General features: G+C 46.5%; 1 protein-coding gene across 6 annotated transcripts in view; it reads right to left on the bottom strand.

The window, feature by feature from the left end:
* Window positions 1-21,060, bottom strand: part of syne2b (spectrin repeat containing, nuclear envelope 2b) — a 96,859-nt gene that overhangs the window by 55,893 nt on the left and 19,906 nt on the right. For all 6 annotated transcript variants that reach the window (XM_072699151.1, XM_072699148.1, XM_072699149.1 and 3 more), the window contains 35 exons: window positions 20,826-20,902; window positions 20,583-20,706; window positions 19,515-19,666; window positions 19,264-19,414; window positions 18,569-19,164; window positions 18,055-18,225; window positions 17,753-17,903; window positions 17,236-17,394; window positions 16,935-17,102; window positions 15,388-15,489; window positions 15,086-15,289; window positions 14,803-15,010; window positions 14,475-14,587; window positions 13,911-14,113; window positions 13,691-13,798; window positions 13,303-13,597; window positions 12,831-13,175; window positions 12,170-12,514; window positions 11,506-11,850; window positions 10,890-11,228; window positions 10,139-10,483; window positions 9,475-9,819; window positions 8,859-9,197; window positions 8,108-8,452; window positions 7,444-7,788; window positions 5,963-6,301; window positions 5,524-5,702; window positions 5,128-5,443; window positions 4,834-4,998; window positions 4,186-4,533; window positions 3,778-3,914; window positions 3,547-3,688; window positions 3,048-3,221; window positions 2,036-2,089; window positions 484-1,839 (listed from right to left, as the gene is read on the bottom strand). In XM_072699151.1, coding sequence (XP_072555252.1) covers window positions 484-1,839; window positions 2,036-2,089; window positions 3,048-3,221; window positions 3,547-3,688; window positions 3,778-3,914; window positions 4,186-4,533; window positions 4,834-4,998; window positions 5,128-5,443; window positions 5,524-5,702; window positions 5,963-6,301; window positions 7,444-7,788; window positions 8,108-8,452; window positions 8,859-9,197; window positions 9,475-9,819; window positions 10,139-10,483; window positions 10,890-11,228; window positions 11,506-11,850; window positions 12,170-12,514; window positions 12,831-13,175; window positions 13,303-13,597; window positions 13,691-13,798; window positions 13,911-14,113; window positions 14,475-14,587; window positions 14,803-15,010; window positions 15,086-15,289; window positions 15,388-15,489; window positions 16,935-17,102; window positions 17,236-17,394; window positions 17,753-17,903; window positions 18,055-18,225; window positions 18,569-19,164; window positions 19,264-19,414; window positions 19,515-19,666; window positions 20,583-20,706; window positions 20,826-20,902 — 9,285 coding nt within the window. The remainder of the gene's footprint in view (window positions 1-483; window positions 1,840-2,035; window positions 2,090-3,047; window positions 3,222-3,546; window positions 3,689-3,777; window positions 3,915-4,185; window positions 4,534-4,833; window positions 4,999-5,127; window positions 5,444-5,523; window positions 5,703-5,962; window positions 6,302-7,443; window positions 7,789-8,107; window positions 8,453-8,858; window positions 9,198-9,474; window positions 9,820-10,138; window positions 10,484-10,889; window positions 11,229-11,505; window positions 11,851-12,169; window positions 12,515-12,830; window positions 13,176-13,302; window positions 13,598-13,690; window positions 13,799-13,910; window positions 14,114-14,474; window positions 14,588-14,802; window positions 15,011-15,085; window positions 15,290-15,387; window positions 15,490-16,934; window positions 17,103-17,235; window positions 17,395-17,752; window positions 17,904-18,054; window positions 18,226-18,568; window positions 19,165-19,263; window positions 19,415-19,514; window positions 19,667-20,582; window positions 20,707-20,825; window positions 20,903-21,060) is intronic.

The following is a 21,060-nucleotide window of genomic DNA, read 5'->3' as shown; positions in this document are numbered from 1 at the left end:
CCAGTTCTAACAGGGATTGAAAATATCCACCAAGTGGTGCTGTGATCTTCAACTAGCAATATACAAATAGCCTGAACAAGAAAACTTCTTTCACATCAGAAAGGAAATGCTTTGTTTTAATAAAAGATACTGAGACTTTGTAAGTTATTTTCAAACGTTCTCTGGCAGCATGAGGTCCAAGCAGGAAAAATAATACACCTCAAAATAATCAAATCAAACAGACACTAATTCTAATATTGATTGAGATTCAACAAATTTCAGTTGACTAGCTATATACCACAGACCATGGTCTGTCATACTTATTGATGGATACCATATTCTTTCTTTTGGAAAAAACAGTTTCGCTGAAAAAGCTAATCAGGCAGACAGAACATGTCGTAAACTGAGAGAAGTGACCTTCAAGCAAAAATACAAGTATAAAAATGTACTCAGTAACAAAGGTTTCACTTCTTCTAACAAGAACACTAGACTGAGCTGTATTACCTGTTGCATTTTAGGTATTTCCGTTTTCCCATTCACCATAGACTCCCCCTGGACCTTCTGCTCTTTTGATCGTCGCCTAGGAGGAGCTACAGGCCCCTGAGCCTGGACAAATACAGCTTCCAGTCCATGAGCCAGCTCATTTCCAGCCTCTGTGATGCTCTCTGCCACAGAATCGTCCACACGTGGCTCCTGTATAGATTCAGGGATTCTGTCCTTCCGTGTTTCAATAAGTGGTGACACTCCATCTGCAGTAGGCGGTTCCTCAGTTGGCTGTTCATTATTCTTGAAGTTCCTGTCACTCTGAACCTTACTTTTGCACTGTTTTTCATCCTCTTGGTCCAAACTTTCCACAATCTTCAAATGTTGTGCATCGGCTAATGTACAAACCTCCTTTAGAGATTCATTTAATTCCAAAGCAATAATCATCTGCTCCGTTACCTGAGGTTCAGTGTCACTGTGGAGCAGCATTTCAACTTCCTGTCTCTCTGTGGGTGGGATTGGTGAAGCTGTAGCCAATATCTTTTGATCAAGCTCTTGCTCAAATGGTGAAATCGAGATTTGCTCACCAACTGTGGCCTCCCCTTGCAATGTGCTAACATCTAGCAATATTTTCTGGCGAAGGGCAGTGCTGGATTGTGTATCCTCTCTGACACTGTCCATACTGTGGGAAGGCTGCATAGATATATCAGGAACAATAGGTTGCTCCTTGGTAGTGTCTGTGGCTGCCATGTCAGTTTTCACTGTCCCAGAGGCAGCAATGTGCACATTCTCAGTGTTTACTGCCTGCCATGTGTCTGTTGTTTGAACATGTAGCATCTCAGTATCCAGAACAAGCCCAGTCATCTTATCTGACTGAGCAGCCTGAATATTCTTCTCATCTACTGACAAAGAACCATGATCGAGAGCAGTAGCATGCTCTGTCTGTCCATCAATGACCATACTCACTTCAGGACTGGAAGTATAAGTGTCTTGGCTCATCTGCTTTGCAGTGCTACACTCCATTATTACAATGCCCCGATCATCAAAACTCAATATGTTCTCTGTCCTCTCCTGGGTAATTAACTCCAGGGTTTGAGCATCTGTTATTGTGACAGTAGCATTGGACTGCTGGCTAGCAGTTGTACTGACTGCTGTGGGACCTTTATGCTGGACCTTGATGCGTGGAGGTGGCATGGGCTGCGTGTCTGCAGCGCTCATCTTGCAGGGATGTGGCTCGACCTGCTTGCCCTCATGTGAGGACACCTCAGTTTCTTGCAAGGAAGGCAAGGTAAAGAGGAACCTTGGGAGGTCCATCGTAGCATCAGTGGTAGAGCCCTCGGGGGACACAGTATTGGCATCCTCACCAGCAAGGCTAACCTACAACCACCACATAAATAAGAGACAAGCTCAGTCCACATGGATCCACTTTATCAGGGTGTGGTATATCTAGAGTGGAACAGCACTCCAGCTCCATCAGTACGGGTCCTATGAATGGCTGTAATGTGTGTACATTTTCAAAAGTATGTGTGTACATTATACCAAGCAGATCTCTTTATCTTGCATTATGGGTTACCTGTGTCAAAGTTGTGCTTTTCTGTTCTTCCGATTTCTCTTTCTTTGCAAGATCCTAGTGGGCAAGAAAGCCACTTGAATAAGATACATAAATTATGTGAAAATGTCACCAGCTACTACTTAGAAATAGTTTATAAGTAGCCTGACAAAATAATACTGTTCATGACAAACCATACAAGCATTTAGTAATAATGTAATAATACCTTCTATGGTTAGCAAGCCAGCACCACCTGAAGATCCCTCCACCATGCAAAAATAAGTCGAATTCTAGACATCTCTTATGTGTGGCTCCTCAATGATGTAATGAGCTACCCATTCACAACCAGTCCCAACAGAGTCCCATTTAACCTTCAAGAAACACCACAAAACCCCTGCTCCTCTGAAAAACCTCAACTAGCTCATCCAACACCTAACCTGGGGTGAGTTTCCTGAAGCCTTCTTAACGCTACGTCGTTCGTAAGTTCTATGTTAAAAGAACGAGTTTGAATAGCTCACACTATGTTAAAAGAATGAGTTTGAATAGCTCACACTATGTTAAAAGATAGAACTTACGAATGATGTAGCATTAAGGAAACTTCAGATAAAAACTCACCCCTAACCTTCTTTATCTGCTATCACTTGTCAATTCCAGATGATGCAAGTCTCAGAGGAACCTAGCTCTCATGCTTCTCTTGGCTAAAAGAGATCTTCTATTATGATCTTACAATGATTTTAATGGATTATACAGCTCTTGCTCCAATCCTAACTTGGACTAGTTACTGATCACTCAATGGAAACTCAACCCAACTGCACTTATGTCTAGGTTGGCTCCTTGATAGTTGTATGCCTATGATGTATTATCTGGCTTACTTGCATGTTACTTCACGCAAAAGTGCTAAATAGTTAAATGTAAATAACTCTCAGCACAAAGGAACATTTCTAGGGGTGCCTTAATTACACAATTAGATGGTTACAAATTACAAATAAAACTTGAGTGACATGATGTTGGCGAGCTGTGATTGTCAGCTGTTCACCTGAAGGCTCTGAGTCAGAGTGTGAACCTGAGCAGTGGCCTCCTTTAGGGCATCGTTCCCTGCCGTCTCCAGCCGGCCCGCCCTGTCTGTACCCAGCAGGTTCATCAGGAATGGGCTATGCGACAGTGCGCCCTGCAGGCTGTTCAACAGCTGTTCTCCGTCTATGAGAGTCGCCTGTCATGGACACGTCATTCACATGTTTGAATAGCTCACAACTGGATTTCTTGGCCTCCAGCCCTCATCTTCTGCTTAGACCTGTTCAGTACTTGTAACATCCCGACTATGACTAACCTTAGCAGATTGTCATACATTTTGATTTATTATTCATAACATTTACTTATAAACAATCTGTAAAAACATTATATTATGTAGTTGCTCTTCAGTTCGCTTTCCCATTGGCATGGCGTGCCCTTATATTTTTGATAAAATATCTAAAGACTAGTTATTTGACCACATACCATCCAACACCAGAGCACCGAGGCTGGCTCTGTGCCGTTACCTGGATGGAGAGTGCCGACTCAGTGGGCAGAATTGTGCTTGCGGACTGGACCCACTGCTCCAGAGCCTGGAGAGACTCCGTCAAACAGCGAGCCGACTCCTCTGAACAGTCAGCCTGCCTTTCTGTGAGCATGGATCTGAGCCTGTAGATAAAGAAAAGACGTTTCACAGAACAGCATCCGCACATGGACAGTCTGTTTACCAGCAAAGGCTCTCATCAGACTCCTTCTACCTGCTGTGCTCCAAAGCCAGGCCAGCCACAGTGGTGATCACATCCATGGGAAGCTCTCCCTCTGCACCCTCTGACCCCGCAGCTAGCTGCAGTCTATCCACTTGCCTTCCAAGCTCCTCCAGATGTCCTTCACAGTCCTATCAGAGATCACACAGCACTGAAAGAGGTTTCGCTGGACACGTTCTGCTGCGGCACAACTGCAGCCATTCCATGCTAATGGAAACTAAGAGCTCACATGCATCTTTCCTTCAATGCAGTAGGTCAATAAAATGACGAACAATGTATGTCGAATAAAACCTACGTGGCTGTAAAATATGGCTGACAGCTGACCCGCCTGCTCATTCTGCCTGTACCCATCAGAGGGGTTTCCCAACCCGAACTGTGTGTGCTGCCGCATCCACAACATACCTTCAGACACTGCCAGTGTTGTTGGACCTGGCTGAGATCTGCGAGCTGACCCCTATAAGCCAGATGCTCACTCTGCTCCTGCAGCGCCCTCTGCAGGCTGGAGGTCTCTCCTCTCAAGGCCTGGACTCTTGAGGCCAACTGCTCATCCAGCTCCCGCAACCGGACCTCACATTCCCATAGCCGCTCCTGCAGCGCCTCCACAGAGGAGGCTCGGAGCTCATGCAGGTGGCCCACCTCCGCAGCCAGGGTCATCTGCCCACTGGGGCTACAGCTGCCCCACAGGGAGTCTTTCACCACCTCCAGGTCTCTCAACTCCTTCTCCTCCCTGTCTGCAGTCTGCATCAAGGCCTAAGGGAGGAGAGGGGGGCAACACACACATCATTAACACTATTCACACTGCTTTCAGAGGTGTATAGCTCAGGTTCAGAAAGTAAAAACCCTGATCAGGGTTTTGTTTCAACCAACCAGTGGAGTTTAGAGTCACAGAGAACTAAAAAAAACATCTTGGTCTGCATATTTACTTTCTGGACCTGAACGATCTACCTCTGAATGCTTTACATGGTGCCTGGCAGAGTCATTCCTCCATACGTGCCTGTTCTTCCTGTGTGGGCATGTTTGCACATTTGCATGTGATGCAGAATGGCTCACCTTCAGTGTATTGACCATGCTCTGCAGGTCTTGTCTACTGTCAGACAGGGCACCAATTGCCGAGACCTGGTCATGGAGCCAGTCCTGTGCTGCGCTGTGCTGTTCCACGAGCTGGGCACATTCCCGCTCGACACGGATGCCCTCCTTCAGGTCCTGACACAGCCCCTGGGGATCAAGGACACAAAATCCTGCCAGTGATCACGCTAGAACTCCCTTCCAGTGATTGACGCGACTGTTTGTCCGGTCAGGTTTCAAGGTGCAGCTTTTGGGGGGATCTGGTTAAAAACCACTCACCTCAAGGTCTTTCACCAAAGGAGGAATAGAGTCAACAAGCTCAGCCCAGGAGGGGTCAGTCCAGCTAGGATCATGAGTGAGCTGAAAGAGTTCCATCCCCTGGGCCTGTAGGGCAGAAAGCGTGGGGGCCAGCGACATGGAGCCGTCCAGCAGGGACTGAGCCAGTTCTGCAGCCAAACGGCGATCCCCTAGCCCGGGCCAAGGGAACAAGCGGGGGACACCTGCAGTCAGCTTCTGGAGCTGCTCCAAGCGGGTCTGGGCCTGCTGCTTCTGGCACAGACAGGACAGTAGCCGTTCACTCACACCCTGCAAAAGGCTGACATGCCAGAGAAACAACACACAGTTAATTTTCTTCCCATGAGAGCGTACAGTCAGGACTTACGATGATGCACGTACCTATTCAGCTCCTCTGCAGACTGCATGACTGCTTTCCACTCCTGCTCTCCATCATGCAGAGTCTGCAGGACTTCAGTCCTCCTGCTCTCCTCCAGACCCTGTCGCTCTAACAGCTCCTGCCCACTGTTACTCAGCTCCTTCAGCCTGGCGTCTCCTTCGGCCCTCAGCCTGAGGAGACCCTAAGTAGGTAGGCCCATCAAGGAGTGGTCAGACAACCATGATATCAAGAACAATATCAAGTCAGTGCACAGTGAACAGTGCTCCCCCTTATGGTCACATTAAACAACACATGATCATGAGTAAGGAAAAAATAAAACTCTACGAGTAGGAAACTTACTCCATTTCTCTATTAAACAGAAGAAATGTGAAGCACTGATAAATACTTCATTAATCATTAATACGACCAGTGGCCTTGATTTAAGACTGAAGGACGCCTCACCTGTACTGTCTGCAGTCGCTCCTCAATCTCTGCCTGTTTGCCCTTACTGCCTCTGTCCAGAGCCTCCATTTGCTGCTGCAGGTCTCTGATCCAGGCCAAAGTTCCATCTGCCAGGTTCTGGAAGGCCTGCATCTCTATGGCCAGGGTTCTCTGTGCCTCTACTCGGCTGCGCAGTTCCTCTGCAGACAGCATGACTGCTTTCCACTCTTGTTCTGCATCATGCAGTATCTGCAGGACTTCAGTCCTATTGCTCTCCTCCAAGTCCTGCCGCTCTGACAGCCCACTGCTCCTCAGGTCCCGCAGCCTTGCATCTCCTTCAATCCTGAGACTCAAGAAATCCTGAGGAGGGAAACGGGAAAAAAAAACCCATATGTACTTGGGAAAACTGAAAGAGGAATGTTAACAGTTGAAGATACGTATGAGCAAGAAATGCCAAAGTCCTTTGACTAGCTGGTTCAGAAATTTGATTCACTGAGGTGTCAGTTCTTTAGCTACTTAAAATTGCAGCACTTATTAAAGCGAGCTTTTAGTGCAGGTCATCGCCACAGGCAGCAGAGTGGTTGTTTAAAATCTTAAATATTTATGGTAAAAGTCATGAAATATCTGTGCATTACTCTCTGCTGTTAGATCATTCACATAATAAAGCTACTGCAGCTCTTTGAGGGATTTTTAAACACATGTAGCAACGAGAGAACATTTTAAAAAATCTCTTAAGAATGTCTAGAAACCTTATGGTTAGACTTAGACTAAGATTCTTCATCGATTTTATTGGACACCTAGTAGATTATTTAAGGTTGAACTGAAGAATTCAGGTGATTGTAGGAGATGTCAAATTGTAAAGGAACCTTGATACGTCCCCTTTGGGCAGGCCCGATGGTTCATGATTACATACTGGAAATAACAGAAATTCATAATCTTTCAGTCATCAGCTTTATATTCTTGGGGGTCCTTCAGTTTTGGACCATTGTCCTGTTCCTACAGCTGAATGGGTTCACACTACTGTTAGGATAGGAAGACAAATTACTCTTAGGGGATGAAAATCAGCGGGTAATCATCCTCTCAGGAGAGGTTTCTTGAGTTGGCCAAAGTGGCTGAATTTCAAAAAATGTCATTTAACAAGTTGGGGAAAATAGATAACTATCATCAGTAATGGGGCAAGCATTTATCGTCTCTCAATAGGCCATAGGGTGATTTTATTTGTTTTATCTTTTTCAGTAGTGACACTGTGTTATATTATAATTTTACACTTTTTAATCTTTGTATTCTGTCTTCATGTGGTGCAAACTTACCCCACCCTAGTTTCTGTTTTTTCCCCTTATTGTTATGTTTCTGCTAATGACTGAAAACTCTAATAAAAAGTAAATCATAAAAAAAGATTAAACTGAAACAATATTCACTACATTTGTGACCTCGCCCACGTTTGGTATTTTTTGCCATAGTTTACACTCAAATGAATTCTGATAAATTCCTGGCTCACTCACCTGGACTCTCTGCAGTCGCTCCTCGATCTCTGCCTGGCTGCCCTTACTGCCTCTATCCAGAGCCTCCACTTGCTGCTGCAGGTCTCTGATCCAGGCCAAAGTTCCATCTGCCAGGGTCTGGAAGGCCTGGTTCTCTATGGCCAGGGTTCTCTGTGCCTCTACATGGCTGCGCAGTTCCTCTGCAGACTGCATGACTGCTTTCCACTCTTGTTCTGTATCATGCAAAATCTGCAAGATTTCAGTCCTCCTGCTCTCCTCCAAGTCCTGCCGCTCTGACAGCTCCTGCCCACTGCTCCTCAGGTCCCGCAGCCTTCCATCTCCTTCAATCCTGAGACTCAAGAAGTCCTGAAGAGGGAGGCCCATGGAGAGAATCATTTTTATAGCCCATCAGAAAAATGCGTATTCCTCACAAGTCCTATTCTGGTGCATCATCTTACACTTTACCTGTAATGGACTTTATATTAATGGTAATAAGTTTTATTTATACAGTTCCTTACTCACAACCTGAAAGACACCAAGTTCATCAGCTGGGACAGACGATCATCCCAATGTTATGATTAAACTGAAACAACGGTCACTGTTTTTGTGACACTAAAAAGGATATCTTGCCAAAGTTTGGTATTTTACACTCAAATTAATTCTGATAAATTCCTGGCTCACTCACCTGGACTCTCTGCAGTCGCTCCTCAATCTCTGCCTGGCTGCCCTTACTGCCTCTGTCCAGAGCCTCCATTTGCTGCTGCCGGTCTCTGATCCAGGCCAAAGTTCCGTCTGCCAGCGTCTGGAAAGCCTGGTTCTCTTTAGCCAGGGTTCTCTGTGCCTCTACTTGGCTGCGCAGTTGTGCTGCAGACTGCATGACTGCTTTCCACTCCTGCTCTGCATCATGCAGGATCTGTAGGACCTTGTCTCTCCTGCTCTCCTCTAGGTCCTGCCGCTCTGACAGCTCCTGCCCACGGTTCCTCAGGTCCCGCAGCTTTATGTCTCCTTCAGCCCTGAGGCACAAGAAATCCTGAGGAAGGAGGGCCATGGAGAGGGTAAATTCAAAAGCCCTTTTCTGGTGCATAATCTTACACTTTACCTTAACGGACTTCCAGCCTTAAAAAAGACACCTAGGCCATGTTCAAAATGTCCACTCACCCACTATATAATCCACTATATATTTTAGTGCTGTTTGAATTCTCAACTGTAAATGTCATTCACTATATAGTACATTACAAAATCGGCATGAGGCATACCAAATGTACAGAAGCTGTGCCCTACATCCGTCGACTTAGACCATCATGTATTGCGGCTTGTCACATGAGTGTCAAAACCATATTTAAGAAACTTTTGTGACATTAAAAACGGGACCTCGCCTAAGTTTGATATTTTTTACCACACTCAGATGAATTCTGTTAAATTCCTGGCTCACTCACCTGGACTCTCTGCAGTCGCTCCTCAATCTCTGGCTGGTTGCCCTTACTGCCTCTGTCCAGAGCCTCCATTTGCTGCTGCCGGTCTCTGATCCAGGCCAAAGTTCCATCAGCCAGGGTCTGGAAGGCCTGGTTCTCTATGGTCAGGGTTCTCTGTGCCTCTACATGGCTGCGCAGTTCCTCTGCAGACTGCATGACTGCTTTCCACTCTTGTTCTGCATCATGCAGTATCTGCAGGACTTCAGTCCTCCTGCTCTCCTCCAAGTCCTGCCGCTCTGACAGCCCACTGCTCCTCAGGTCCCGTAGCCTTGTATCTCCTTCAGCCCGCAGACTGAGGAGATCCTGAGGAGAGAGGCCCAGTGAGGACACAACGGAAAGGGGGAGAGGTCAGTGCACTCCAAATCAGCACGATTTTGGCATTTTTCCACCGCAAGAGGTAAAGTCTCGTACTTTTGGTACTTTGAGAAAGTTCCAGAGATACAATGTTGCTTTATACAACATTTTGTGTTAAAAATAATTTAAAAAGAATTCAGCCATTGGAGTTTCTGTCAAATATGTTTATAATAAAACCCATGCAATCTATTAAGTGGCCTTGATTTAAGTCTGAAGGACCCCTCACCTGGACTCTCTGCAGTCGCTCCTCAATCTCTGCCTGGCTGCCCTTACTGCCTCTGTCCAGAGCCTCCATTTGCTGCTGCAGGTCTCTGATCCAGGCCAAAGTTCCATCTGCCAAAGTCTGGAAGGCCTGGTTCTCTATGGCCAGGGTTCTCTGTGCCTCTACATGGCTGCGCAGTTCCTCTGCAGACTGCATGACTGCTTTCCACTCTTGTTCTGTATCTTGCAAAATCTGCAAGATTTCAGTCCTCCTGCTCTCCTCCAAGTCCTGCCGCTCTGACAGCTCCTGCCCACTGCTCCTCAGGTCCCGCAGCCTTCCATCTCCTTCAATCCTGAGACTCAAGAAGTCCTGAAGAGGGAGGCCCATGGAGAGAATCATTTTTATAGCCCATCAGAAAAATGCGTATTCCTCACAAGTCCTATTCTGGTGCATCATCTTACACTTTACCTGTAATGGACTTTATATTAATGGTAATAAGTTTTATTTATACAGTTCCTTACTCACAACCTGAAAGACACCAAGCTCATCAGCTGGGACAGACGATCATCCCAATGTTATGATTAAACTGAAACAACGGTCACTGTTTTTGTGACACTAAAAAGGATATCTTGCCAAAGTTTGGTATTTTACACTCAAATTAATTCTGATAAATTCCTGGCTCACTCACCTGGACTCTCTGCAGTCGCTCCTCAATCTCTGCCTGGCTGCCCTTACTGCCTCTGTCCAGAGCCTCCATTTGCTGCTGCCGGTCTCTGATCCAGGCCAAAGTTCCGTCTGCCAGCGTCTGGAAAGCCTGGTTCTCTTTAGCCAGGGTTCTCTGTGCCTCTACTTGGCTGCGCAGTTGCGCTGCAGACTGCATGACTGCTTTCCACTCCTGCTCTGCATCATGCAGGATCTGTAGGACCTTGTCTCTCCTGCTCTCCTCTAGGTCCTGCCGCTCTGACAGCTCCTGCCCACGGTTCCTCAGGTCCCGCAGCTTTATGTCTCCTTCAGCCCTGAGGCACAAGAAATCCTGAGGAAGGAGGGCCATGGAGAGGGTAAATTCAAAAGCCCTTTTCTGGTGCATAATCTTACACTTTACCTTAACGGAATTCCAGCCTTAAAAAAGACACCTAGGCCAAGTTCAAAATGTCCACTCACCCACTATATAATCCACTATATATTTTAGTGCTGTTTGAATTCTCAACTGTAAATGTCATTCACTATATAGTACATTACAAAATCGGCATGAGGCACACCAAATGTACAGAAGCTGTGCCCTACATCCGTCGACTTAGACCATCATGTATTGCGGCTTGTCACATGAGTGTCAAAACCATATTTAAGAAACTTTTGTGACATTAAAAACGGGACCTCGCCTAAGTTTGATATTTTTTACCACACTCAGATGAATTCTGTTAAATTCCTGGCTCACTCACCTGGACTCTCTGCAGTCGCTCCTCAATCTCTGGCTGGTTGCCCTTACTGCCTCTGTCCAGAGCCTCCATTTGCTGCTGCCGGTCTCTGATCCAGGCCAAAGTTCCATCAGCCAGGGTCTGGAAGGCCTGGTTCTCTATGGTCAGGGTTCTCTGTGCCTCTACATGGCTGCGCAGTTCCTCTGCAGACTGCATGACTGCTTTCCACTCTTGTTCTGCATCATGCAGTATCTGCAGGACTTCAGTCCTCCTGCTCTCCTCCAAGTCCTGCCGCTCTGACAGCCCACTGCTCCTCAGGTCCCGTAGCCTTGTATCTCCTTCAGCCCGCAGACTGAGGAGATCCTGAGGAGAGAGGCCCAGTGAGGACACAACGGAAAGGGGGAGAGGTCAGTGCACTCCAAATCAGCACGATTTTGGCATTTTTCCACCGCAAGAGGTAAAGTCTCGTACTTTTGGTACTTTGAGAAAGTTCCAGAGATACAATGTTGCTTTATACAACATTTTGTGTTAAAAATAATTTAAAAAGAATTCAGCCATTGGAGTTTCTGTCAAATATGTTTATAATAAAACCCATGCAATCTATTAAGTGGCCTTGATTTAAGTCTGAAGGACCCCTCACCTGGACTCTCTGCAGTCGCTCCTCAATCTCTGCCTGGCTGCCCTTACTGCCTCTGTCCAGAGCCTCCATTTGCTGCTGCAGGTCTCTGATCCAGGCCAAAGTTCCATCTGCCAAAGTCTGGAAGGCCTGGTTCTCTATGGCCAGGGTTCTCTGTGCCTCTACATGGCTGCGCAGTTCCTCTGCAGACTGCATGACTGCTTTCCACTCTTGTTCTGTATCATGCAAAATCTGCAAGATTTCAGTCCTCCTGCTCTCCTCCAAGTCCTGCCGCTCTGACAGCTCCTGCCCACTGCTCCTCAGGTCCCGCAGCCTTCCATCTCCTTCAATCCTGAGACTCAAGAAGTCCTGAAGAGGGAGGCCCATGGAGAGAATCATTTTTATAGCCCATCAGAAAAATGCGTATTCCTCACAAGTCCTATTCTGGTGCATCATCTTACACTTTACCTGTAATGGACTTTATATTAATGGTAATAAGTTTTATTTATACAGTTCCTTACTCACAACCTGAAAGACACCAAGTTCATCAGCTGGGACAGACGATCATCCCAATGTTATGATTAAACTGAAACAACGGTCACTGTTTTTGTGACACTAAAAAGGATATCTTGCCAAAGTTTGGTATTTTACACTCAAATTAATTCTGATAAATTCCTGGCTCACTCACCTGGACTCTCTGCAGTCGCTCCTCAATCTCTGCCTGGCTGCCCTTACTGCCTCTGTCCAGAGCCTCCATTTGCTGCTGCCGGTCTCTGATCCAGGCCAAAGTTCCGTCTGCCAGCGTCTGGAAAGCCTGGTTCTCTTTAGCCAGGGTTCTCTGTGCCTCTACATGGCTGTGCAGTTCCTCTGCAGACTGCATGACTGCTTTCCACTCTTGGTCTGCATCATCCAGTATCTGTAGGACTTCAGTCCTCCTGCTCTCCTCCAAGTCCTGTTGCTCTGACAGCTCCTGCCCACTGCTCCTCAGATCTTGCAGTCTGGTATCTCCTTCAGCCCTCAGGCTGAGGAGATCCTGAAGAGGGAGGCCCAGTGAAGACACATGAGTAAACCAAAAATGAGGAAAGGTCAATGCACTCCAATCTGCACACTATTATAGAGGACCATATCATGTCAGACGTTCTGGAAGAATGTTCACCCTCAAAGTGTCATGTAAAATCACTCAAGGATAAAGGAAGAGAAGAAGGTTCCAGAGGTACAAGGTTACCTTAAAGAACAATTTCTGTTAAAAAGAATTCAGCTACAAGAGTTTCTTGCAAACAGGTTTCTCATCAAACCAAATCAATGTACAGTATTGGTTGGTCCTTATCCAAGACTGGAGGAGCCCTGACCTGGACTCTCTGCAGTTGCTCCTCAATTTCTGGCTGGTTGCCTTTACTGCCTCTGTCCAGAGGCTCCATTTGCTGCTGCAGGTCTCTGATCCAGGCCAAAGTTCCATCTGCCAGGGTCTGGAAGGCCTGGTTCTCTATGGCCAGGGTTCTCTGTGCCTCTACTTGACTATGCAATTCCTCTGCAGACTGCATGACTGCTTTCCACTCCTGCTCAGCATCATGCAGTATTTGCAGGACTTCAGTCCTCCTGCTCTCCTCCAAGTCCTGCTGCTCTGACAGCTCCTGCCCACTGCTCCTCAGGTCCTGCAGCCTGGCATCTCCTTCAGCCCTCAGACTGAGGAGATTCTAAAGAAGAAGACCCAGTGAAAGAAGGCAAGATGGCCAAAAATACAAGGCACCACACCCTCTGAAGACACATTTTTGTAGGAGGACTATACTGAACTATGGCTTAGGAGGACAGATTCATCTGTACCTGGACTTCCTGTAGCCGCGTCTCAGTCTGGACCTTGTCACGTTCACCGTTTGTGCTCAAGTCATGTACTTGCTGCTGCAGGGTTTTGATCCAGAATCGAGTGCTATCAGCAAGAATTTGGAAGGCTTGGATCTCCTTTGTCAGGGCATTTTCTGCCTCAACTTGATTGTGCAGCTTGGTCTGCAGGCTGTGGTACCGGTTCAGCAGGTCATTACTGTCCCTCAGCAGACGGTCACCTCGCAGGCCCTGCCTCCGCACAGACTCAACCAGGTCTGCAAGGTTCTCAAAAGAGCCACTGTACCATGGAAAAAGCCATGTGCATTACCATCATTACAGGTTATCAACCATGAATAACAATAATAGCAGTAATCACCATTATTGCCATTACCTTTGACCAATTACTTCCTCTTGCAGATGGCTAAGTTCGCAGCCTTGTGCTGACTTGTGTTCCTTGCTCTGCAGCCATTCACTGAGATGACTTGACTCTACCTGCAAGCTGAACATCAGACCCAAGGCTCAGAAAGCTGCCTTTATGAAAAGCCAAGGTTCTTAAAAGTGTCACTAATATCATATTAAAGACACTTTCCATTTTTATCTCGTGAGCACACCTGTTGAGTGTATGTACACAGGTCTCCAGCTGCTTGTGTCGGTCCTGACAGTGCGCTCGGAACGTAGCCAGCTCTTCCTCCTGCTCTTCCAACCAGGAACGGAGCTCCTCTGCCTGTCCCCGGGGGAGCCGTTCCTGCGCTCTAGTGACCTGCTCCTTCAGACTGTTGAGTCTCTTCTCCCCCTCCTGGTAAGCTAAGAAGTCCTGAAATATAAATTAGGGATTAATCAGGTATATAAAAAGGGGAAATATTCATCTTCATATCAATGACAATAGAATTATGCTTTATTTGCCATTTGCAAAAGTATGCATATAGGTATATTTATACAGCACTGCATGCATTTTTTGGGGGGTTAAGGGCCTTGCTCTAGGGCCAATGGAGATGTAACTATTCCAGCAAAAATGAGATTTGAACTGGTGACAGTCACAGGCACCAGAGGCCAAGGCCACTGTGCCACACACACACCACACCTCAAAACATTTACCTTCAGATCCAACTATCAAAATATGCCAACTGTAATATACCGGTTGAGATGTGGCCTGTTCAGAACCATGAGCAACTCACAGCTAGTTTCTCAACAGATGTCTCCAAGTCCTGCCTCTGCTCCGGGTTCTCAAAGTACTCATTCACCGACAGCTGCAGGTCCTGGAACCACTGGTCAAAGGCCTGACACTCGTCTGGAATGGACAAAGCGCGTCTTTTCAGCATCTGCACCACTCACTCTAATGACTAATTACAAAGCTACAATAATTACATCCTTAATTGTTTTATGAACTGTGAGATCACCTGGAGGCTAATTTTGATGTAAAATTTGGCAAAGTTATAAAAACTACTAATTATGTAATGGAAAGTCATAATGGTTCTTGCACATGCTGCACAAAAGCATGCTTACCATCGATGACCTTGAGGACGCCCTTCTCCACCTGCTCCCTCTTATGACCAATCAGCTCCTGGGTGGCGTGCACGCTCTCTTTGAGCCGGACTCCATCGGCTGCCAGGGCCTCCAAGGCTTGAGGGCTGGCCACACTGGCCATAAGGCTGACCTCCTGCAGCAAGGCGTCCGCTTGCTCCATCTGAGTCCGCAGCTGCGTGGACAGCACCTGGAAGGGCACCAGCAACATCACTGCAGTGTCTCTCACCACTAATCACAGGGTACAACTGTGGAAGGTAGATACCTGTATCTGGCTGAGTGTCTGCAGCTCATCCGTGGCATTGAGCATGCTAAGGGAAGACTGGATTGCCCGCAAAGACGCTTGGCACTCTGCCATCCTCTCCGCGATCCTCTCCCTCACCACCATAAGGTCCTGAAAGACGTCGCTGCTCTCAGAGAAAAGCTCCTTTACTTGCTCCAACTTCTTCCATAGCTGGGTTTCTATCACCTGGGAGAAGAGAGGCATCGTTTTTGGATGTAACAGGTTTGAAGGGCATTTCTTATGCTCTCCCCACTCAGCACCAAAGGCATATTATCAGTATAAACCTGTAACTCCAGAGGTGGCTCCTTGCTTTGAAGAAGCTCCTGTATCTCAGCAGACTTCCTGTGAAAATGGTTGATACTTTCTTCTTGACTCACAATGTCAACCTAGGAACACAGCAAGATCAAGTCTTTAACATTACAACCTTAGAACACAAAATTAATTTGTTCCAGAAGGCTGGTTGAGCTGCGATTTTGGTCAAGGTCCAAGTCGAATTTCCCAATAAGATGTAATGTAAATTAATTTAATCCAAAATTCAACAGACCCGTTCAATGTTCGAGTTGGTTGAGTTAAGAGGCATTCGAGTTCCAAGGTTCTACTGTACTAAATGTTTATAAGAACATAAGAACATAAGAACATAAGAACTATACAAACGAGAGGAGGCCATTCGGCCCATCGAGCTCGCTTGGGGAGAACTTAACTAATAGCTCAGAGTTGTTAAAATCTTATCTAGCTCTGATTTAAAGGAACCCAAGGATTCAGCTTGCACTACGTTATCAGGAAGACTATTCCATACTCTGACTACACGCTGTGTAAAGAAGTGCTTCCTTAAATCCAGTTTGAAATGTTCTCCCGCTAATTTCCACCTATGGCCACGAGTTCTTGTATTGGAACTAATGCTGAAGTAACTATTCGGTTGAACAGCATCCAAACCTGTTAGAATCTTATAGACCTGGATCATGTCCCCCCTCAGTCTCCTTTGCTTGAGGCTGAACAGATTTAGCTCAAATAACCTTTCCTCGTATGACATTCCTCTAAGACCAGGAATCATTCTTGTGGCCCTACGCTGCACCTTTTCTAAGGCCGCTATGTCCTTTTTAAGATATGGTGACCAAACCTGTACACAATATTCTAGGTGAGGTCTCACCAAGGAATTGTATAATCTTAGCATTACCTCCCTTGACTTAAACTCCACACACCTGGAGATGTACCCCAACATCCTATTGGCCTTTTTTATTGCTTCCCCACACTGGCGAGAATGAGACATGGAAGCATCAACATACACACCAAGGTCTTTCTCATAATCAGCTACCTTTATTTCAGTAGGTCCCATACAATACCTGTACTTTATATTTCTGCTCCCTACATGGAGTACCTTACATTTGTCTATGTTAAATTTCATCTGCCAGGTGTCAGCCCAGTCACTAATTAAATTAAGATCCCGCTGTAGCTGCTGAGCCGCTAGTTCAGTATCTGCTACACCACCCACCTTGGTGTCATCTGCAAATTTCACCAGTTTACTGTATATATTGGTGTCTATATCATTTATGTAAATTAGGAACAAAAGTGGTCCTAAAATTGAACCCTGCGGTACCCCACTATGAACGCAGGCCCACTGTGACATCGAGCCTCTTATAACTACTCGCTGCTTCCTATCCGTTAACCAGTTATCAATCCAAGTCGCTACAGTTCCTAAAATACCTGTCGCTTTGAGTTTAAGTGAGAGCCTCTTGTGGGGAACAACATCAAAAGCCTTTTATTAGCCAACTTATTCATTTCAAGCTGAATAATCATGCCAGACTCCCAACTACAGAGGCATGCAGCGAGTTACCTGCATGGTTATGACATCCTGCTCATTCTGAAAGGGCTGTGACTCTGCAAACATGGCTAATTTGCTCCCCATCCAGTTGTCCACCTCACTCCCAATCAGGAGCAGTTTGTCCCAAAGTTCCAATGCCACCCGTAGGTTGTCCATGTGTGTGTCCGTCTTTTCTGACACCTGAAACCACAGAGCTGTAATAATCAATCTGCCATTGAAGTGGACCAATGCAAACTCTCCACTTTCCGCTGGAGAATGCATAAAGCATAGCAAATGTGTTTCATACTCAATCAGAGGTAAGGAAATCACCTACATCCAACCAGCGATCCACCAGTGCATTGGCCTCGCTCTCATAGGGGGCGTCTGCACAGTCAGGTATTTTCTTCAGATGACACTGCAGCTGTCTGCAAACCCCCCGAATCTCCTCCACCCCCTCCCCAAGGGCCCCCAGGTCCTCTTTGATACCATGCACCTAGGTAAAAGATATACAGACTCTCACACAACAAAATCTGAAGTAGCAAAGCATTCTGAAAGGTAGCACTAGGAAAATGGAGACTGTTAAGACCAGGATGCTATTTTATCAGGTACTGTTGCTCTTGGAGAACTGACCATAAGTTCCTAGTGTGCACAGCTGCTTTTAATATTGTAATCTCTTGTGTATTGATTATGCATAACACCTTTAATGCAAAGCAATGGCAAGGCTATGCCATCTGTGTCCAGGTTAGAAACACTGCCATCCAGTGCTGAATAAAACATATTGCAATTTTACCGAAAACTCTGTTCACACCACAGCATACTGTCTGCCAGGTCATCACCACACCAGCCAGTACCGTGGCGATAAGACGCTGCAGGTTGTCCTTGCCCATGTAGGAGGCCTGCTCGCTGATGGTTTGCTCCGCCCTCTGAAGGGTGTTGCCCAGGCGACTGCGACAACTCTGGAACTTCTTCAGGAGATCCATCAGTACACGGCACTGCTCCTGCCTGAGCAAGTTAGAGAGTAGCTTCAGCTAAGCTGCCTGCTCAGCTGGATAGTACAGGTATGATATTCATGTCTCAGTGCACTAACCAGTCTGTCTTCACCTCTGAAAAATGAGCTCCTTGTGACGCCGTCTACCTCCTATTATACACTCACCGTTCCATCACTGCTCTCCTTGAGTCTTTCCACTGAATCTCCAATTCCTCCATGGGATCATAGCCCTCCTGATCAACTCTGGGCGTCAGCTGCGCAGATGCATCTCGCAGGCTCTGCAGCTCGGATTGATATGCAGCCAACAGGTTCTCCAAGTCAGTCAGGGCCCGCATCCTGCCAGCCGGGATTGATCTTGAGTTACTCTTACATTAGCCTCATGTGACTGCAAGTTCCCTCAGAGAATTTGGAAACGCTCATCAAACAATGGTGAGAGAAAATACAACCCTTACACAGTTATAAAAACATGACAGTAACGTAACAATGCTTCCATGGCGTGCACTGCCTCGTGACTGATCCTTGAGGGGATCAGCTTATGATCACTGCAAATCTCACTGCACAGGTGCTTACTAAAAATGGGAAGGGTGAAATCTGAAACTATGCATGACCTTCAGTTTACAGCCATGGCCCTGCCTTTGTACAGGGATTTGTTTATAGCTACCTCGAGCCAATCACACACCTCTGCTGCACAGCTGGCATCGTGGGCTCCTTCAGGCCGTGGCGCTCAGCCGCGGCTTGCACCTCATACAGCGCCCCCTTTAGGGTCCTCCTCCTCAGCCCCAGGGCCCGTCGCTCGTGCTCCCGCTGCAGATCCTGATGTCTCCTGGCCAGATTTGTGTCTGCCTCCTCCAGCCTCCGTTGCAGTGCTGCTACGGTGTCCGCACAGCTGGCCGGGTTCAATACCATAAGGGCCCCCTGCAGAAGCTGGTCCAGCTCGGGCGCCTTGGCCCCCACGCCCTGCACATTCTGCCGAAGCACGGCCAGTCGAGCCCGACAGTCCTGTATAATGGCCGCGTCATCGCTGAGACATGTCCACACAGTGCCGATGTCCTGGTCCAGAGCATGGAGTGACACAAGAAAGCAGTCCAAAGCCCGGATGGCCGCCTCACACTGCCTCACCCGCTGCCTCAGCTGGTCCAGACTCTGCCTGAATCCTTTTGCCAGGAAAGTTACGGGGCGTCGGTCCGGGGGATATAAGCTGTGAAGTGCTTGTCCCCCGTCACGATGCAAACTTGATAGTTGATCCATCTCATGCTGAATGCTCTCCTGCAGTTCCTGTTCGGAGGGAAACAGGTCATTTATCAACATGAAATCCAGGCTGATCAGAACGTCAAGCCATTGAACAGTTTTCCTGGTTTCACTTCAAGGAGGCACCTTCGCTTCCTGCAGGGAGTTATCATCAGGCAGCCTCAGAGCACTGATGTCCCTGGGTCTCCCTATGAAGTGGTGGAGACGTTCAGCGATGTGCTTGAATTGGCCCTCCACTGAGTCGAGCAGTCCCAGGGCCACCTTCAGAGACTTCATTCTACATCGGGACATGTCTGTGTTACTTGAGACACTTAAAGGCAAGACACTAGGGGAAGTAGCTCTTAGTGTGCCCCAGCTGACATGCTCCCAGTCCATACCTCTCCTTAAGAACAATCTTTGGCTTCTCCCATTGCTGCACCAGCTGATGCAGGTCCTGTTCCAGGGCAGGCCCCTCCTCTTTTAACTGGGAACAATGGGATGACTGGAGTTTGAAATCCGCCCAGAGCTCTTCTGTCTCTTGTTTCAGATTCTGCAGCAGGAGAAAGCAAAGTTAATTAATCATTGTCAAAACTTACAGACATTGCCATACATGGCAGAATGTGCATACTGTTACTGCAGCAGTGACTTAGGTCATGTCCATAGTTTGCATTTAATTCTCTAAACTAGAGCCCGACTGATGAATCAACATGAAGATATTATCAGCAGATATGAGCTAATTGCAGATAAATCAGTACTGGTGTTTATAATGGCCAATAAACAACAATTAAAAAGAAATGGAGAGACGGAATTAGGATCCGTCAACCATGCTTTGAGTGCTGTCGTTGTGTAGTTTGTCCACCAGAGGGCACACTGCAACTCCCCTGTTGGCAATACACATTTGTGTTTTTATACATTTGGCTCTTATTTATCAAAACTTTTATATATTTCATTGTACTTTTGTTCAAAGTATTATTTATGAAAATAAATAAGCTTATTTTTAAACTGCCTTATGTCATGTTATCTTGGTGAGGACTTTTAAATAACTACACATAACAAATGTTAGGGAAAATCTATGTTTACGTTTCTGGAAAGAAATTAATATTGGCCAAGACATCAGATTTTTAAATCTCCAAATATCAAAGTCAGTACTGGTATCAGAAAGTCGTGTATCGGTATGGCTGTACTCTAAAGTTCGCCACCACTGTCTGACTTGGTTCTAACCTCTCATTGCAACCAGCTATCTGCAGACACCTGAGCAAGTGGTTCAGTCTATTGGTGACATTCATGCCAGCTGAACTCAATCAATCAAATAATTTTTTCCCCCACATAAAAAATTATACTCACTAAATGACCACTCACACATGGAAAAAAAAAATCTAAATTCTTGGCTGAAATGAAGACAAATTCATTTGGTTCAGTATATATGATATAGCGAAGGTAGTCATAACAGAGGGGAGAGAACACACCTGTACTTCTTGCAGCAGGCAGTGCAAGCCAGCTAAGGAGGCGGGACCTGGGGTAAGCTCCGCCCACATACGCTGCTGGACTTTAGCCAGCTGAGCCTGGAGTGTGGTCCTGGAAGCCCGATAGCTGGGGAAGACACACCTTAGCTATCTGACTCACTTCACACACCACTGACGACACTGATTCTACCATCTACAGAAGTTATACGAGTTACATTCTTGTCACAGAGCAGAAATGAATCCTACTTGTTCAGCATTTCCTGTTTGGAAACCAGCTTCTCAGTCGGTTGCCTCTGTTCAAAGCTTGCTAAACCAACAGTCATCTGAAAAAATAACGCAGAAGCAATTTCAAGTTTACTCACATCTAAGCATGAGCAGATAGTAACTATGTTAACACTGTACTTGACAAGGCACAAATAATATGGTATTATGCTGTTACCTGTATATTAACCACAAGTTAAGTCTTAGTTATATACCGATC

Source organism: Paramormyrops kingsleyae, chromosome 14 (genome assembly GCF_048594095.1).
Source record: "Paramormyrops kingsleyae isolate MSU_618 chromosome 14, PKINGS_0.4, whole genome shotgun sequence".
Taxonomy (NCBI): Eukaryota; Metazoa; Chordata; class Actinopteri; order Osteoglossiformes; family Mormyridae; genus Paramormyrops; species Paramormyrops kingsleyae.
The sequence above is the reverse complement of the archived record's forward strand: the minus strand, read 5'-3'. Positions and strand labels throughout refer to the sequence as shown.